General features: G+C 53.8%; 1 protein-coding gene and 1 pseudogene across 4 annotated transcripts; one reads left to right on the top strand and one right to left on the bottom strand.

Moving 5' to 3' along the window:
• Window positions 1-1,649: 1,649 nt before the first annotated feature.
• Window positions 1,650-12,062, bottom strand: DOLPP1 (dolichyldiphosphatase 1). Of its 4 annotated transcripts, XR_011483227.1 has the most exons (9): window positions 11,952-12,062; window positions 6,905-7,005; window positions 6,610-6,694; window positions 6,425-6,524; window positions 6,106-6,204; window positions 5,446-5,574; window positions 4,887-4,976; window positions 3,554-3,678; window positions 1,650-3,122 (listed from the first exon to the last, which is right to left on the bottom strand). XR_011483227.1 is itself a non-coding variant. In XM_020874936.2 (8 exons), exons 1-8 carry the CDS (start codon window positions 11,990-11,992, stop codon window positions 3,086-3,088), a joined length of 696 nt encoding a protein of 231 aa, XP_020730595.1. In that variant the 5' UTR covers window positions 11,993-12,062; the 3' UTR covers window positions 1,650-3,085. The 4 variants fall into 4 exon arrangements, 3 of the variants coding, with proteins under 3 accessions (XP_020730595.1, XP_020730594.1, XP_020730596.1); XM_020874936.2 differs by lacking the exon at window positions 3,554-3,678 and having other exon boundaries at window positions 6,106-6,218; XM_020874935.2 differs by lacking the exon at window positions 3,554-3,678.
• Window positions 12,063-13,558: 1,496 nt separating this feature from the next.
• LOC110125726 (cytochrome c oxidase subunit 7C, mitochondrial pseudogene) lies at window positions 13,559-15,096 on the top strand (annotated as a pseudogene).
• Window positions 15,097-19,464: the final 4,368 nt, after the last annotated feature.

The raw sequence follows: 19,464 nt of genomic DNA, 5'->3' as shown, positions 1-19,464 counted from the left end.
GGAAGTGCAGGGGCTGGAATCAAGGGCAGGCCTGGAGTGGGGATGAGAGCCTGCCAGGCTCTCCTGTGTCCTAGCAGGGGCTCATGGGCCGGGACCCACACTGGCGTAGGAGGTGGAGAAAGTGGCTATTTCAAAGACGCTCACAAGGACTTCCCAGGTGGTCCAATGGCGAAGTCTCTCTGCTCCCAATGCAGGGGGCCCAGGTTCAATACCTGGTTGAGGAACTGGATCCCACATGTTAACAACTAAGATTCCACACGCCACCGTGAAGATCCCCAGTGTGTCAGCTAATAGCCTATGCAGCCAAATATTTAAAAAGAAAAAAAAAACCATAAACCTAACAGACTTAATAAAAAGGATCCAAATTTTGTCTTTAAATGCTTATGAACTGGAATGAGCAAGGTTTGGTGACCAGCTGAATGGAAAAAGGAGGAGTTAGGTGAAGTAGGCAGTGGGGTGCTGGTCTGAGAGCCCAAGCAGTACAGTATGTGAACAAGTGCCAACTGGGGTAAAAGCAATGTTTACCTGGGACTTGGGGGAAACCCAAGGGCTCATCAGACGGCCCTGCTGCTGCCTCTCTCGATGCATTCTGGATTTCCTCTGACTTCTCCAGTTTTCCCCTTCAACTGTGTCTAGTAGGCTGTTACTGACCTACCTATGGAGTTGGGCTTTTTTTTTTTTTGCTATTGTATTTTTCAGTATTCATTTAAAAATCTGCCAGAGTTCACATCTGTAGTTTCCTACTCTGCAGGTATTTTCAAGTTTGTCCTTTATTTCTTTAAAATGAAACAACTTACAGTCTGTGTCTGATCACCCCAGCCCCTGACATATGTGCGGGTTTCTTCCTAATACTTATTTCCTGCTAGTTCTCAAGGATGGTGGTGATTCCTTTTCTACCTGGTCATCTTTGTATTTTGTTCATGGTAATTTCTTAAAACTATATATGACTGAACTCTAGCACGAAGGTTCCTTCCTCCAGGGATCTGTTTGCTTCTGCCACCCACACGGGGTGAGGTCACCTGAACTAAATGTCAAGGTTCTGTGGACCACGGTGGAGCACCCAAACCCAGCCTTCGAGCTCAGGAGGATGGGATTACTTCTGATTCACCTTCACCCTAAGGGTGAAGCTCTTCTGAATCAGCTTTAATGAATTAAGGGTTAGAACCCCCACTCTGGACCCTTGAAATGACTTGTGTTCATTTCACTCCTACAAGGCCTACAAAACCCAGGTCAGTTTGCAGTTCTTTCTTTCAAAGCCCAATACCTGTCTGCACACTCAAGGAGTAGTGAATTCAACAAGGGGTGGAGCTGTTTATCCTGACAGAAGCTGAGGAAGGACAGATCTGCTGGCTGTCCTGTCCTCAAGCGCTGTCAGTCACACAGAGGAAAGCCCGGCTTAGTGAGGGCAGAGCCAGCCAGGACAGCACAGGGTGGTAGACGAGGTCCGGTGGGGCTGACCTCAGATCCTGGTGGAAAGGGTCACAGAGGCCATTCCGATCCTGGCTTTGGGGGCCGGAGGGGACGAGATGTCTCAGAGATCCTTAGGATTATTTTGGTCTTCGCCACACCCCCTTGCCCCTCAGGGTCATGTGTCCCCACAGCTGTGCCCCAGGCCCCTCCCATCAGCTCAGTCAACGTGCTCAAGCTGCGAGAGTTCAAGATTTTATTTTAAAACAATAGTAAACAATTTTCATTGATTTTTCTTAAGTCAAACCACCTCACACTTGGCTTGTCTCAGGCAAAAAAAAGTAAAAAATAAAAATAAGAAGGGAAGGAAAGGAAAATGTGGGGACCGACCAACCTTCCCCAAGATTAGGCCCCTGGTCCTGGCGTCTGGAATGGCTTTGGACACTGTCTTGAACAAATGAGAAAAGAAAGCACCAAAACATTGTGCTTCAGCAGCAGGTTAATAACCTCCATAAAGAAAAGGTGGGGGGCGGTGGGGGGGGATCGGAACGCAGGTCCCGAGCAGTCTGGTTCCGCTCTAGAAGCTTCTGAGTCTAGAAGCATCTCCTCTCCACAACTCCATTTCAAAGAGACTTCAAGATTGGGAGGAGCTGGCCTCCGAGCTGGGCCCTGGGGATCTGCGAGCCACACCCCGGGCACAGGCCAAGGTGACCCAAGCAGATTCCCAGCCTCTCGGAGGGGGTGGGAAGGATGAGGAATGCTCAGAACACACAGAGGGCAGGGGTGGGGGGCTGGGGGGCGAGACAGTAGACACCACCGCCTCACTCCCCCCGCCAGTTCCCACTCCCTCTGCAGTTTGTCTGGGTGGAGATGAAGACGAACCACTACCGGACGGCGGGACAGGAAAGAGCTGTAAACAGCTTGGGTTTGCTCACCCACATGTGCAGGCTCTTTTTGTCAGAGAGGGACCACTGTCTTGGGGACAGGGGACCAGAGAAAGCCCTTGTGGTGCAGGGTCGATGCGGGCAGGACACAAGGACAGCAGCGCCAGACACGCGCTCTCTCTGGGCCCATCCCCACGCAGGAAACACTGACCGAGGTTCTGGAATGGCATTGGCGCCAGGAAGGACGTGGGGATGCTCCCTCCCCTGGGGCCCCCAGGCAGGCCACCTCTCGGGCCCAAGGCAAAGGGCCTGGGGAGCTGACCTGGGCGCCTCAGTACGCAGGGAGGCCCCCGCACAGCAGGCTCTTCTAGCCTCCTCTCCAAAATCCCATCTGCCTTTGACAAAACCCAAAAATAAATAGTGTGCATTTTTCACGCCACCTGGATTTCCTGGCCCTGTGACCAGAGGTGCGAGCCCTCCTCCTCTACCCCACACCCCGGTGCCCATGCCAAGGGCACGCTCTGCCCGACTAGGGGCTGGCAGCAGCACTGTGAGGGTCTCTGGCCATAAGGCCACCCCCCCCAGCAGCAGGCCCTCCAGGGTCCTGGCTGAGGGGCTGGCTCAGCCCTTTGGTCCACTCTGTTCATCAAAATTAAAATAAGCAAAAAAAAGGCTCCACTCGGTGACTTGGGTCTGTAGAGGTCTCTGCTTCGTCCCTCTGACTGTCATCCCATCCATCCTGCAAGGAATCGTGCAGGCCAGATCTGGAGGCTGGAGCCAGCCACGCTCACCCGTCACTGCAGCTTCGTCCCCAGCTTGCGTTGTCTGTTCCTACAAAATGGGGGTGGGGGGGTCAGATGAGGGGGCTCCTGGCATTCAGTGAGCCGCCCCCTCAGCTGTCGCCTTCCTACCTCCAAATTCCATCAAAATGAGTGAAGGCCCGCTCCCAGGGGCCCCTGGGGTCGTGCTCGGGGACCTGGGACTTGGGGCAAAGGGAGGGTCAGTGTCTCTGCTGGGCCTGCACCCCTGGTGCTCAGCTCTGGAGTCCAAGTGCAGAGCCAGGAGCCAGGCGCACGGCTGGGGCCAGGATGACAGAATACAGGCACGAGGGACCTGGCTGGATTCCAGAAAATCTGGGAAGCTCCCACTTACAAGTGGGATTCTGTTATTATCAAGCAAAACAGACGAGAAGATTGTTGAGTTCTCCTTCTGGGATGTATGGAAGCAGAGAGGGGAACTGCTGACCCAGTGGATCCCAGTACCTGATTTGGGGGCATGGCTGTGCCTACAATGGGCTCAGGAACCTGAGGGAATCAGGGATAGTCCTGTTCCCTGGAGGGCCTGGCTGAGGCTCAGATAGGAGGATGGGGATAGTCAAGAGTCCCACCTGAAATGCAGAAACCCAACTATACCCACGGGTCCTGTATGATGCGGTCCCAGCCTCACCCCCTGGCCAGCCCCCTTCTTCCCCTGGGCTCTGGCCACATCTGCTGACTCAGAAGTTTTATACAAGCTGTTTCCTATGCTGAGAGCATTCTCCCTGTCAAATCCTAACTCCAATGGGCCCGCTTTCTCCCGCCACGCCTAGCCAGCATGGCCAACCACCCCACCCCTGCATCAGGTTCCCACCGCGGGCTCTCAAGACCAAGGCCCTGGTCACACAGGTAGGTGCCTGATTCCTCGTGACCATCCCCTGCCGGCCACCACCCTCCTGCTCTCTGCCTGCCCCCAGCACACAGCCTGGCACGGAGCAGGGGCACGTAGAAGTTTCGATGAATGAAGGGAGCGGTGGGGCGGCTCCAGGAGCCAGGTGGAGAGCCTGGGCCAGCTGCGGCCTCCGCCAGTAATGGGATTGACTGTTCTAACGCCCTCAAATCCCCTTTCCTTGTGGAGACAGGGCTTTACCTCTAAGTTCATTAGGATAATATAGACCATGATGTCCTGGACACATGTCCCGACTGCGGGGACCCCACCCCGTAGCTCCTCTCACCAGGAACCCAGGGCTCCTCAGGAAACCTCCCAGGCTTGCATGGGAGCCCAGTCTTGCCTCAGCTGCCCTCTGAACCTGGGAAGGAGCCAGGCCTTCCCCACTCCAGTGGGCACCCCACCCAGGATTTGAGGTGCATGGAGAGGAGAGCTGAGTCAGAAAGCACCAACGTCAGCTCCATCCTGACTTGCTGTGCAACCTCAGATACCCTTAACTCACCATGCCTCAGTTTACCCTTCCACAGGAGAGGGTCTGGACAGAACAGCCCCGGCGGGTATTGACACAGGTCCCCCTGAGAGTCCTGGCCGCCCAGCTCTCTGGTTCTGGGCCACAGAGGTTAAAAGTATGGCTCTGAGCCCAACAGCCTGGGTTCCCAGTCTGGCTCCCACACCTGAGGTCTGCATATACTCAGTCAAGCGACTCCTCTCTGAGCCTCAGTTTTCTCATCTGTAAAATGGGGTCCAGGGGAGGACTCAATGAGGCGGTATAAGAAAAGTGCTTAGACAAAGGCCTGGTTCTTGGGGTGCCTTCCAGAAATGGGAGCAGTGCTGCCTGAGGGCTGCACCCCACTGAGCCAGGACCTGGTGACTGCAATCCCCTTGACTTACCTGGCTTCTGCCCGGGTTACTGTGTATTCAAACCAGAGGACGTTGGGAATAAGGCTCGTGTCTCGGATTAGGAAGAACTCAGAGATAGGCCTGGAGAGACAGACACCCCGCAAGCCAGGAACACATTAAGGTCTGTCACCAAGCCGGACGTTCCCCCCTCCGCTGGGCTGGCAACACACCCTCCCCCTGCCAATCACAGTCTTTGCCCTAAGACGGGCCACTAAGAGACCCAGATGGGCCACAGGTGTGACACTCAGGCTGGGACACGGCCCCAAGATATATACAGCCCAGAAGGACACACACTGCTTTCCAAGTCCCCGAGAGGCCAGGTGAGGACAGAGGCTTCTGGACTGAGAAAACCCCTGGGGGAGATAGAAGCCAGGCGAGCGGGCCCTGCTCCCTACGCCCCTGGGCACTGGGGCCCTCCCCGGGAGACTGAGGCTGGGGTCGGCATGTCTGGGCTCCCCCACTGATGGCCCCTTGGCAGGAGGGGGCCCGGGACATAGTGTCTGGGAAGGTGCGGGGAGAGGGAAGAGCAACACGGGCTGGAGGCAGTTACCAGGCTGCTATCCTAGGGAACAGCGGGGTGAGGACCTCCTGGGTGAAGACGAACCAGGCGATGGCCATCAGGCCTCCAGCGATGCCCCCATAGAGCACTTGGCTCCAGGTGTGGTACAGCAGGTAGACCCTGGGCCGAGGACAGAGGCGAGTTCACAAGAGCCAGCCGGAGACAAGCCCGCACAGCCCGCGCCCCCATGCCCAAGTACCAGCTTCCCCGGGGAGCCCTGCACACACATGGGAGACACCCACAGAGAGGACAGAGTCCTGGGGCCACACGGACTCGGAGCTGCTTCCAGAATCAGGCAAGGCGCCGCACCCCAACAGGGGCACCCCCAACTCTATAGAGGTGAAGGGATGGCTTGGCTGGGACTTGTCCCCAGCCCTCGAACTTGGGAGTACATCTGTGAAGGGCTCCTTCAGGACATGGCAACAGACGGCTAACGCTGGAATCATGGCCCCCACCAAGAGCAGAGAGCAAGGACTGGGCGGCACGGGGCAGCTGGAGCCTTGGCCTTTTAACCTGAGAGGCTGGGGGTCCCCTTCCCGGCCCTGCTCATAGGCTCCAGGGCTCGGGTCCACCGTGAGGGCCCAGAATCCAGCCAGACCTCAGTGGGCAGGGCGGGGGCGGGGACAGGGGGGCTGCCCCCTCCCACTGTACCTGCTATAGGAGACTAGAAAGGCCACAGTGAGGAGACCCAGCGACAGCACATGCCTCCACAGCAAGTCCAGGAACCTGGCGTTGTTCGTTTGGTGCATTCTGGGAAAACAACCCTGTCAGGCAGCCTCAGCCCACAGCCTGGGGCCCTGGCCCCCCACACACTCAGCCCCCGGTCCCCATCTGCAGGCTCCCTGGGCTCCTCCTGCCTTCGCTGGAGCTCCTCCCACCCCCAGGAGAGGCCGAGCCCCAGCCAGCGGGCATCCCAAGTGCTCGCGGCACTTTGGGTCCCTGGCCGAGCCCGGCCGGGGCAGAGGCTCACCTTAAATACAGAAAAAGGAAGGAGTAGACGGAGAAGAACCACATAAACTGGGAGTGGCTGGAGGGCATCCCGTACTTGGTGCTCACTGCCGGATGGGGGCCTGCGGGAGAGAACAAAGCGTGGTGGGGGACGCGGGCCTCCCAGGGACGCCCTCACTTGGCGGGCTCCCGAGGCCCGGGCCCTACCTCCACAGGGTCGTGGCTCCTGGATGACGTGTTTGATCAGCCAGTTGACCCCCTCGTTCAGCGCCAGGCCCCCCAGGAACGAGATCTGCCGGGAAGATGTGTGGTCACCAGGGCCTCTGGGTAACCTGCTGCCTCCAACTGAACCTCCCAGCCCCGGGGACAACCTGGAACCAGCCAGGAGCCTCCACACACTTCAAGAGAGGTGGCGGCATGGAAGGGAAAGCAAAGCACCTGGGATGGGATGGGGAGGCCCCTCCTCCCCGGGGTGGGGCCGTGGGGAGCAGGACTCACTCACCGTGTGCAGCTCCCGTTTGAATATAATGAGGGTCACGAAACCAACAATGACAAATACAGGGCTGAGGCTCAGGTATGCGAGAACGTGGCCAGAGAGGTCGCCTGGGAAGACAGGGAGGACAAGATGAGGGCCGGCACGGCCATCAGAGACGGCCTGGGCCAGAGAGGCGGTCCCAACAGGGCCCCAGAGGGCAGGGCCAGCTGACCGGGGACGCCTCTGGGTACTGGCTGACCACACCACCTCGGCCACAGACACAGTGTGCCAAGGCATTTACTGAGCCCTCAAATCCACAGATCGTGAGTGTAAAGCAGGCACGTCACTGGGCCCATTCTACAGATGCAGGCACTGAGCCCCAAAGGGGCTGCATGATTGGTCCAAAGTCACACAGCAGGAAGGAGGTGGGATCTAACTAAGATCCAGGGGATGAGATGGCTGGATGGCATCACCGACTTAATGGACAGATGAGCTTGAGTAAACTCTGGGAGTTGGTGATGGACAGGGAGGCCTGGCATGCTGCCATCCATGGGATTGCAAAGAGTCAGACATGACTGAGCTACTGAACTGAACTAAACTTACCCACTATCTCACCAAAGCAGGAATGTGAACCTGGCTTTGTCGGGCCCCAGAGGCTGGACTCTGGACCAGGAGACAGCCCAGCAGGCACACGGATGCCTCTGGAACACAGCACTGTGCTGAGACGGGCCCAGCCAAGCCCTGGGCCTCCAGGCGAACCTGGCACTCTCTGGACAGCATACAGACTTGGGTCCACACTGCAGACTCAGACAGGGAGCAAGGCCGGTCTGCTCTGCCCACTACAGCTGCCTACTGCAGTAATGGCTGCCTGCTGCCGCTCCACGGGCAAAACAAGTGGCCGCCTCGTGACCGCTGCCTTCTGCCCCACAAAGGCCTGGAGGGGAAGCAGTATGAGGATCCTGAAGCCAGCCAGCAAGAGCCAGCTGCCCCCGTGCTCAAAGGCAGGGCTGACACCAAGTCCAAAGGCTGCCCTCGCCACTGGAGGCAGGGCGGCCACGTGGCCACTCTGGGGCCAGAGTGTGCGGTGCAGTGCCCAAGCCAGCACTGGCGGCTACATGAACTCCGGCAAGGACGTTACCTCCCTGACCCACGCTCTTTCACCCGTGAACCAGGGATATCGGTACCCACCTCCTCCAGCCATGGGAGCTTTGACGTGTGAGGCCTGTGTAATGCCCGCCTTGGTCCCTGGCACCCAGGGCACCTTTAGGTTTGGAGAACCCAGCATCAAGAAAGGGCCCCACCACCGGCCTGGCCTCGCGCAGGCAGCAGGGAGGTGCCCACACAGGGCTGAGTCCCACTTCCAGGCCGAAGAGATGGGCACACACCTGGCCTTGCCCACACTTACCCAGGGTAGGGCAGGCTTTGAACTGGCCTGGGAGAACAGGTCAGCCAGTGCTGCCCCAGGCCCACTGAGTGACACTGGGGTGAGGCTCTTCCCTCTTCCGGGGCTCTGTCTCCTCATCCACACAGTGGCCCGGCCCCTCCCAGCCCTGAGATTCTGGGTCTCTCAGCTATCTACCTAGTGCCCGGGACCCTGGCTCATGCAGACAGGAAGTGGCTGGCACCCCCAAACCTCTGGCCACCTCCATGGCCTGTCCCACAGCAAATGCTACCTTATAACTTCCTGCAGATGCTCTCAGCGACTCTGGCCTCACCATTCTCCAGTCAAAGCCCCGAGTGGCTCTCTCTGCCCTTGGGATAAGTCCCCCTCAGCCCAGCTCATCACGCTCTGCTTCCCTCCCACCCTCTGCTCCAGTTCCAGGGACTACATTCTAGTTCCCTGAATACACCGGCCTCTGCCCTACTTCCGGACTCTTGCACACGGTTTCCCGCACCTGGGAGGCAGTCTGGGTTAACACAACATAAATTAAGCACCCACCACAGTGGCAAAAAAAAAAAAAAAAAAGACATTTTCCTGCCATTGCAGAACTCTCAGAATCTGTAACCAGGGCGTCGTTTATGACACCACTCATCAGTGGAGACATCTGTCCAGTATGACACCACTCATCAGTGGAGACATCTGTCCAGTATCTTTCTCTTTCTCTAGAAAGCAGGCATCATGAGTGCAGGAGTGGGATCTCTACACCTCACCTGACCCCCAAATCCAGCACAGCACTCCACACTTAACTGGGCTCTAAAATGATGTTAGAGCTTCCCTGGTGGTTCAACGGTAAAGAATCTGCCTGCCAATGCAGTGCCGGGAGCCAGCACAGGAGATCCCACCCATGACAAGGTCATGAGAAGACCTGACAAGCAAGGCAGATCAGGACTTCAGGGATTTCAAAAAGCTGCCCCGGCGCTCACCTTAAAGATGATCTCTGTCTTTCTGATGCTTGCTATACTAGACTACTCCCTAATTTCTGTGACACGGGTAGGCCTTCCCCGATCTCTCTCCAAACAGAATCAACTTAGAACTTTAATTAACATGTCCGCCGGACGGCGGTATCCTATAAGATTATCCAGGATGAAAGGAGTGTTTCAATTAGACCCCTTTGCTGGCATTCTAGCTTGCTTGGCAAATGCGTACTAATGCACATACTAATGCACGTACTAATGCTCACAACACCTTAATCATAAACAGCATAAAGAACCTGATCACACAAAAGGCCCTAATAGGCACAGAGCCCTTGGGGGGGGGGGGGGGGTGAGGAAGCCCTATTAGAGAACACAAAAATATTATTCTAAAAGTGGTTAGAGTTAAAGATTTAGAAAAATAAGAGTTCAGAATTGTTAATTTTAACCAGGAATGCTAAACAGGGGCTGCCTCACCGGAGCTGCAGAGTCATTGTGTTGTAAACCTTTTAGATAAATTTAACTGATAACTTCTGCAAAAGGGCTGATCTTTGTGTTCATTAAAGAATAGATTACAGGAAAACAGCTTTGCATTCACCTAGGTCATAAAATGTCAATAGGCCCCAAGGCCAGAAGATAATGTACAAGACTCTCACAAAGAAGTATGCAGAAAACACCCTGGTTTCGTGAAGGATAAGCTGATGTAATATTAAACTATCTTCCCCTTAAAAAATGTACTAACTTAGAATATAAAAGCTACGGTAAAAAATAAAGATTTGCCAGACTCTGCTGCACCCCCCGTCTGGTCATTCTCTCTCTTTCTCTCTCCCTCGCAGACTTGGCCCCATCAAGGCTGGTCTCACGTGTGTTCTCTCGCCGACGCCGTTCATCCTGAGGGTACCTCCTAGATCCTGCCGAGGCTGGACCCCGGCATGAGGCTGGACCCAGAGACATGGGTTCGATCTCTGGGTTGGGAAGATCCCCTGGAAGAGGAAATGACAACCCACTCCAGTATTCTTGCCTGGAGAATTCCAAGGACAGAGGAGCCTGGCGGGCTATAGTCCATGGGGTCACCAAGAGTCAGACACAACTTAGCGACTAAACAAAAACAAGATGATGTAAATGAATGGAGAAAGGAAACAAGAGTCAGTGTGATGAGGGGTGTGAAGGAGAAGTGCAGGGGGGTCACAGAAGAATTAGCAGGGGACTAGAAGACCCCCAGAGAAGAGGCCCTCAGGCTCAGCCAGGTCTCTCCTCTGGTCCCTGAAAAGGGTCCTTCATCACAGCCTGAGTCATGCTGCTCACATCTGCCAGGTTCCTTCCTCTCACTGTGAGCACCCAGAAAAGCTACTCCCTGCCCAGGGAGGGGAAATCATGAAGGTGCTGAGACCTTAAGGCAAGACTCTTCCCTTTTCCAGTCTGCAGTTTCCCTCCTGTATAGTGGATTTTCTCCCCCCCTTCCCCACCCCCCGCTCCGCCCAGTCCAGGAGTTCAGGGACATATCCATCTGTTTACCATTCAAAACACAGGGCGAGCCCAGGGCTGGCATTCAGAAGGCGCTCAGTGGACACCAGCTCAATGAATGACGGGTGAACGGTGGGCAGGCAGGCAGAAGACAAGCTAGAGCAACAGTAGGGCCGCCCCACCCCCCACTAGAACCCAGAACACCTAGGGTCAAAGTTCCCTGGCATCCAGCCCTGGGGCCCTCAGCAGGGCTAGGTTCTCACGTCTCTGCACGAGCAGGCCCTTCCTGGGGCCACCAGGGCTCACTGAGAAGACACCCCCCCCAACCCCAGCCTCACCCAACACCCAACCATCCTACACAGAGATGGAGGCGTGGGTTTGAGAGGGTCCTGGCAAGGCGGGATCACGTTCATTGCAATTATCTCTTGAATATTTACTCTACGCCAGGCACTGCACTCAGCATTTCTCATACCTCCTGTTTCTGATTCTCGCACCACCACTAGAAGGGACGCACAGTGATCAGCTCCACTTTGAAAAGGCACAGAGGGGTGAAGTCACTTGCCACGGCTTAACTCTGACCCCAAGGCCCAAGCTCTGCAGCACTCTACTAAATCGCCTCCGGAACAGGTCACTCCAAGACCTGCCAGGAGGAAAGCCCTGAGCTTCTAGAGCTGGGTCCGACGGGAAGCTCCAGGGGCTGTCTGCCCCCACCCGCCCCCCATGTCCCCTGAGTTGTGGAGCAGTGCTCTGCCCAGGGCGTGGCATCAGAAGTACCCCAACAACGAAGAGCTGCCTGGCCTCGATTTGCACACTCCCAGCAATGGGGAGCTCTTTCTTACGGCTGCCCAATAGCACTGTTTGCAGAAAGCAGGCACTCCCTATGCGCCGGGGAGAAAGTTCAGCCTCTCCGGCTCCGAGAAGGGCAGGGAAGAAAGGCCCTGGTCCAAGCCAGTTATCCTTTCCCACCTCACCCAGACCACCGCCCCATCACAGCCCACCGGCGCCCCGGGACCCAGGGGAGCTCCCCGGACGCGCAGCCGCAGAATGCGCGAGAGACGCTCACAATTTCTCCCAGCTCATCGCCACACCACTGCGCCTGCGCGGCGCGCGCGCCGGCCGAACCCCTCCATGGCTCACTATTTGACAGTTCCTACCCGGGTGCCCCGGCGCCCCCTTCGCGGGCTTGCGCCTGCCAAAGCACCAGGCACTGACAGGCCGGCCTCGGGAAGTCATCCTCGGAGCCAGAGTTGCCTTTTACCTGCAGGATATTCGACGTGGGTGAGGGTCACCGGCCGCCATGAAGCAGGGAGCGAGCACTGTCCGTCCGCTGCCATCTTACCCGGAGACCGGGCTTCGCACAGCAGCCAATGGGGAGCCAGGGGGGCGGTGGTCCTGACCTATCACACTGGGGAGCCTCCTCTCACCCAATCGGAGGCCGATACAGGTAGCGGCGCAGCCATTCAGCGTGCAGGCCGTGGTGCTGGCCCGAACGGCGAATCAGAACGCAGGGCCCCTAGGAGCCTGTTAGCCGTCCCAGCCAGCGCCCAATCCGGGGCGAGCGCAGGTAAGTGCCTGACCAATCAGAGAAGAGGAGGGTTTCGGCGCACAACAAGAGGTAGAACAGCCAATCAGAAGGTGAGACCGGCTCGCCGTGTGGGCAGGGCGGGCCAATCAGCCCCTAGCTTGGGGGGCGTGTTGAACTTTTGGTGGGAGCTTTGGTTTTGCGGGGACCTGCTTGCGGAGTGAAGACTTCCTCAGTACTCTGATCACGCCCGGGGTCTGCAGGTCCCTGGGCTCCCATCAGAGTGCGTGCTCGAAGAGGGGAGGCAACCTTGGTGCGTTGGGGTCTGAATTCATCTACTCTTAGTTATGCGAGTAAACAGGCCAGAGATTCAAGGGAAATTTATTTTCCTTTGCCCTTTTTACTGACCGGCAACAAGACAGATCACACAAGACGGACGACCTTTCTATTAAAGGTGGGGGAGGGAAACCCCGGGGCGGGGCGCATAAGTCAGCCCCCCAAGATGCTTTATGGAACGGAAGCTTCAGTTCAGCTCAGTTGCTCAGTCGTGTCCGACTCTTTGCGACCCCATGAATCGCAGCACACCAGGCCTCCCTGTCTGTCACCAACTCCCGGAGTTCACTCAAACTCATGCCCATGGACTCGGTGATGCCATCCAGCCATCTCATCCTCTGTCGTCCCCTTCTCCTCCTGCCCCCAATCCCTCCCAGCATCAGGGTCTTTTCCAATGAGTCAACTCTTCGCATGAGGTGGCCAAAGTACTGGAGTTTCAGCTTCAGCATCAGTCCTTCCAATGAACACCCAGGACTGATCTCCTTCAGGATGGACTGGTTGGATCTCCTTGCAGTCCAAGGGACTCTCAAGTTAATGCTGAATGGATGCGTAATTGAAATTAAGAGACTGTCCCTCATTTCATTTGGTTAACACTGATTTAGTCACATTTATGCTGCTTAATGAGGCATCTTGGAAGCAAACACCTATACTTCAGTTTTCGCAAAACATTCCTCTCAGTGTCCTATATAGGGTTGCATGCATTAACCAGCCCTCACCACTCACCTCTCCCTCTCCTGCCCTCACTATCTCTCCGGCTAGATCGCAGTGCTTACCGTCTCGATAAGGTGCCGGCTCCTCTTGTCCACTGCCCTTTGCATATGCTGTTCCCTCTGCCTGGAATGCATCACCTCTGCCCTCCTCTGCCTGGCCAAGTCTGGTGCAGGTGTCTGATCTCACTTAGAGGTTTCCATGGCCAGGAAAGGGGCTTTCACTGGGCTCCCACTGTTGCATCCCCTCTCCTACCCCAACACTGACCACTGCTGGACTGTAATTGAATAGAATTTGTATCCTGCTGGTGTGTGAAAATAGTATAAATCTTAATTATGTTGATTTGGTTGATAGTGCTTTTCAGGTCTACTATATCCTTCTACTTTTCTGTCTATTCATTCTATTAATTTTTGAGAGTTTGATACTGAAACTCAAACTAAAAACCTATCTACTTAAAAATAATTGTAATATATAGTGGAACTATATGTAACTTTGTTCTGTATTTCCCAAGTCTCCTGTAAATGTGTTATCATACTTCGATAATTTAAAAAAACAAAAAGAAAAAAATATATATAATATATATGAAGCAGGAAACTGTGATACATAACTTAAGGAAAAATTGACCAATAAAACTGATCCGGGAAGGTCGTGAGGAAGCAGCGCACAGTTTGCAGCTGTCATTTCTTCCGCCTTCAGTCTGTTGATCTTTTGTAGAGCTTCCAACAGCGCTATGTTGGGACAGAGCATCCGGAGGTTCACAACCTCTGTGGTTCATCGGAGCCACTACGAGGAGGGTCCTGGGAAGAATATACCATTTTCAGTGGAAAACAAGTGGAGGTTACTAGCTATGATGACTTTGTTCTTTGGGTCTGGATTTGCTGCACCTTTCTTTATAGTAAGACACCAACTGCTTAAAAAGTAATCCATGAGACAGATAGGAATAGGAACATATTAAGAAGTGCAATGTCTTAAAAGGATCAAACCCTTGAACTCAGCATCCTAGATATGTTTGTAAATAAACTTAGGGCATAAATCCTTAACACCTCTTCTCTGAAATACGGAACATGATAGTTGAACACGTGCTTACATTTTATTTGGGTAATATTGCATTATTAGTTTCTTAATTAAATATGTATTTGATTTTTTAAAAAATAAAACTGATCCAGGGGGAAAAAAATAAAAAGAAAATGGCGCCTAGATTGATCCAGTAGATCTGGGTTATAACCTTGGAGTCTACATTCTTGTTCCCTGGGATTCTGATATAACTGGTTGCACCCATAGTTGGCGAAGACCTGGGCAACGTGAAGTTAGGGCTTGTTATGTATTGGAGCCTGGCCCAGGCTGATGCTAGAACACGTGCCTGATAGACTACCTAATTACTTGTCAGGAGAAATAAGAATACAGCGGAGTGGCTCCCTGACCAGAGTGGCTCACTGTGAGAACCATCCAGGCAGCTAGAGTCCACACCATGGATGGGGCTGGAAGGACTAGGGGGATGATGGTGACTTGGAACCAACCAGTGAGGCAGGACGTCCCCCGGGACTCCTCAGCTGGACTCAGCACCCCATCCGACCCAGCCTGGGCTTGTCTGGGTCAGCGGGCCCCACTTCCCTGCCACCTGCCCTCAGCTGCTTCAGGCAGGCGCTGCCTCTGTTAGCTTCTGAGAGGCAGGAGGTGTGAGCTGTGAGTTTCCCAGAATAGTTCCCTGGGACCGAGCTGCCTGGTCTGGCTACTTTGCCCCTCCCTGGTTAGAAGGCATTTCATGGGGGAGAAGCCAAGTCACTGAAAGCCAGGATCTTCTCACCTCAGAGAGAGTGTTGAGGAGGAAGCGGCCAGAGTGAGGAACTATACAATGAGAGGGACTTAGCTGGGGTGGGGTTTTCCTGGGGGAGGGAACAGCACAATGAAATTGGCAAGGGAGAGGTGAGGGGCAGGCAGAGAGGGACCCGGCAGGGGACTGGCCTCCCAAAATGTTGAGGGCCACTCTTGATGACCACGGAGGGGAACTTGAAAGATGACCGTTGTTTGGTTTTGCCTTTGGGAAAGAAAAAAAGCAAAAAGCATACCTTTCATACGGGAAAACCCAGAAGTCGAAGGTGTATAGCTTGATGATGTTTTGCAAACTAAGTACTCCTGTGTTAGCAGCCCCCTAGATGGAGAACCAGAGCTCCAGGAGCTCCTGACGCCCCATCTAGTCAACCCCGGTGACCACCGACCCCATGCCAGCCCCATACGTTAAGTCCGGCTGCTTTGGGTGCTTTTCTGTAAGCTGCCTCCTACAGTGTGTGCTTTGGGGGCGTGGCTCCTTTCCCCAGCATTGTTTGTGAGATCCGTGATGAAACCTCTGGCTGTAGTTCACTCATGCTTGCTGTGTAGATCTCCACGTTGTGAACGCACCATGGTTGACTTTCCATTCGAGTCTTGCTGGACTTTGGGGTGTTTCCAGATCTAGGAGGTTAGGAACGGTGTTTCTAGGAACAGCCTCCTGCATGTCTTTTGTGTACCAAGGGTTGCTTTTCCAACGGAGATGTGCCTAGGAGCCAGGGCAGGGTCCCATAAGATGACAGGTCAGACCTGCTATGTGGATGAGGAGCTGGGTGATGCAGGCATGAATGCTGTGAGGGGAGCCCTGGGAGGCTGCAGGAGCCACCTGCCCCCTCCCTGAGCTGCGAGGTGGACCAGCGATGCCCCTGGTATCTCTGTGCATCCTCGGAGTTTCTCCATCGTTAGTCACTGGTGTTACCTCCACTGCAGCCTGCGAGGCAGCTCTTCATTATGCTCAGTTTATAGCTGAGGACAGTAAGGGTCTGAGTGTCCCACCACTTGCCAGGTCACCCAGCTAATGTGTCACAGAGCCAGGATTTCAATCCTGTTCCGGTGGATGGGCAGGCCCAGGTTCTGAACTACCCTGCATCCTGTCAACTGAACTGCAGGCTGCCTCCTCCCACGGCCCACAGGAGTCCTCAGACCAGCCCCAGCAGTCCCAAGCAGAGCTGGCCTTTCACTTTGGCCTCTCCTCTAGAAGGAAGTTCACCGACAGGGCAGCCCCCAGATTAGAGGCACAAAATCTAACCCTGTGCACCGCACCCTAGCCACCCTGGCATGCGCTCAAAGTCCCTAGGGAAAAACTCTTCCCCACCCCACCCCCCAGGCCTGTTTCTCTGAAATGTGTCAGCTGCAGCCCTCTAGATTAGAAGTTCGTTCATGCATTTCAAGGACTGTTCAAGCTCCTAGGCTGTTGCCAGACCAAGTCTCGGCGTCAAGGGTGAAGAAGAGGATAAAGCCTAAGAAGGACGACACCCTGGAGAAACTGTTATTCCCGTGGAGGCTGTGAGACTGCGAGACTGCTGGGTCTTGAAAATGCAAAGAAGAAAGACAAATGGACTCAAAGTAGAAGTGACAGTTTTGGCTTCAAAACCTCTGAGAGGAGCCACTCATTGTGTATTAGAGGCTTCTAGAAGTCAGAGCTTGGTATTCCAGATACCATGGAGGCAAGACCTCAAGACACATTGTCTGGGACTTCCCCTGATGGTCCAGTGGCTAAAACTTTGCACTCCCAATGCAAGGATCCCTGGTCAGGGAACTAGATCCCACATACAGCAACCCAGGGTTACACAACTAAAGATGCCGCAACTAAGACCTGGCGCAGCTGTATAAATAAATATAAATATTGAAAAATAAGTAAAACTGTCAATTCAAAAATGTTTCTTAAAAAAGTTAAAGTCACTCAGTTGTGTCCAACTCTGTGTGACCCCATGACGGCAGCCCACCAGGCTCCTCTGTCCCTGGGATTCTCCAGGCAAGAACACTGGAGTGGGTTGCCACTGCCTTCTCCAGTGAACAAATGAGCCTTCTTCAACTGTCCTGTCCCATTTGTGTACCTGCCCTGAGAGCCATTTATATGTAATTGAACCTGCTTTTACCGAGCACTTGATGTGAACCATAAGGTGGACCCAGACAATGCTACGAGATTTTATCTTCCACACCCTGCTCACACTGCACCGGAATCACTCTCATGGGCAACGCGGCAGAAGCCTAATGGGTTCAGGAGAGATGGGTGTCCGTCCTGGGCTGCTGCCGTCTCGCCCGTGTGCTGGGGGGCGGTCGTCCTCCCCTCTCAATTTCCCCTTTCATCAGTGGGGGGATGGGGACTTCCCTGCTGGTCCAGCAGCTAAGACTGTGCTCCCAATGCAGGGGGCCTGGATTCCATCCCTGGTCAGGGAACTGGATTCCACATGCCGCAACTAAGAGTTCACATCCTGCAACTAAAGATCTCGCCTGCCACAACTAAGACCCGGTGCAGTCGAATAAACAAATATTAAAAAAAAACAAAAACAAAAACAGGGAAACAAACAGAGGGACTGGAATCTGTTACCTACTATTGTGTAACAAGCCAGCCTCAAACCTAGTGCCTTAAGACCATCACCATTTTGTTGTTCAAGATCTGCAACTTGGCTGGGCTCAATTCTGCTGGGTCACTCATGACTTGACTGGGCTTGTGGGGTCCCAGGCACATCCCTTAAATCTGATTCTTAGCTGGGGCTGCTGGCCCAGGTGCCACACTCTCCTCCATGTGGCCTCCTCAGCAGAGAGGCCAAGGTTTTCATGGCCGCAGATACTCTCCAAGAGGACCAGCCCCAGTCCTCCGGGGCTCACCAAGCCTCTGCTTGCATCACATCACTCTTGTTCACTGGCCAAAGCAGGTCACATGGCCAATGTCAGAGCTGATGTGGGAGAGATCTGTTTAAGGACATGGATTCCAAGAGGCACGATTCATGGGGGCTGTGATTGTAACAGTCCACTCACTGACCACCGGAGGAATAAATGAGCCAGGATTCCCCTGGGGGCCTTCCTAGCTCTGGTGTCTGGGTTTCTGAGCTTCCTGGGACTTGTTATGCTAGAAATGAAGTTCTTAAAGATGAGTTCGGGGGGTGGGGGTGTCTAAAGGACCCAGGAGCCAACTCAACTGGACTTCCTTTGGTCAAATTTATGACCATTGGAGCATCAGAAAAATGATTATAACTGAGTGTAAATTATGGACTAAATAATAATCCTTGAGTCCATAGTGGTGATTCAAAAAAGAGGTAAAACTCTTCACAGAATGCTATTCAGCAACAGAGGAATTAAATACTGATGCATAGTATAAAATGGATGAACCTTATATATAAAGAAGTCAAGCTCAAAAGATCACATTGTATGACTCCATTTACAGGAATTGTCCAGAAAAGGCAAGTCATGAAAGTAAACTGGTGGCAACCTGGGGGCTGGGGGAGTCACTGCAGTCAAGTACTAGAGGTCTTCTGGGGGTGGTGAGAATATTCTGAGACTGCACTGTGGTAGCATCACCACTCTAATGGCAGAAAAGGAAGAGGAACTAAAGAGACTCTTGATGAAGATGGAAGAGTAGAGCGAAAAAGCCGACTTGAAACTCAACATTGAAAAAACTAAGATCATGTCACCTGGTCCCATCACTTCATGGCAGTAGATGGGGAAACGATGGAAACAGTGACAGACTATTTTCTTGGGCTCCAAAATCACCGTGGACGATGACTGCAGCCATGAAATGAAAAGATGCTTGCTCCTCGGAACAAAAGCTATGACAAACCTAGACAGCACATTAAAAAGCAGAGGCATCATTTTTCCAACAAAGATCTGTATAGTCAAAGCTATGGTTTTTCCAGTAGTCATACATAGATGGAAGAGTTGGACCATAAAGAAGGCTGAGTGCTGAAGAATTGATGCTTTTGAACTGTATTGTTGGAGAAGACTCTTGAGAGTCCCTCGGACTGCAAGGAGATCAAACCAGTCAATCCTAAAGGAAATCAACCCTGAAATCAACCCTTCAGCATCAGTCCATTGGAAGGACTGATGCTGAAGCTGAAGCTCCAATACTTTGGCCACCTGATGTGAAGAGTCGACTCATTGGAAAAGACCCTGATGCTGGGAAAGATTGAGGGCAGAGGAAGAAGGGGACGACAGATGAGATGGTTGGACAGCATCACTGACTCAGTGGACATGAGTTTGAGCAAACTCCAGGAGAGAGTGGAGGACAGGGAAGCCTGCCATGCTGTAGTTCATGGGTCACAAAGAGTTGGGCATGACCAAGTGACTGAACATTTGGTAACAGTTTGACACCTCTGTGAAGTTACTAAAGTTACTAAAAACAATCATTTAAAGCGAGTGCATTCTATGGTATACAAATCATACC

Source organism: Odocoileus virginianus, chromosome 2 (genome assembly GCF_023699985.2).
Source record: "Odocoileus virginianus isolate 20LAN1187 ecotype Illinois chromosome 2, Ovbor_1.2, whole genome shotgun sequence".
Lineage (NCBI taxonomy): Eukaryota > Metazoa > Chordata > Mammalia > Artiodactyla > Cervidae > Odocoileus > Odocoileus virginianus.
Note: the sequence above shows the minus strand (reverse complement) of the source record. Positions and strands in the feature narration are given on the sequence as shown.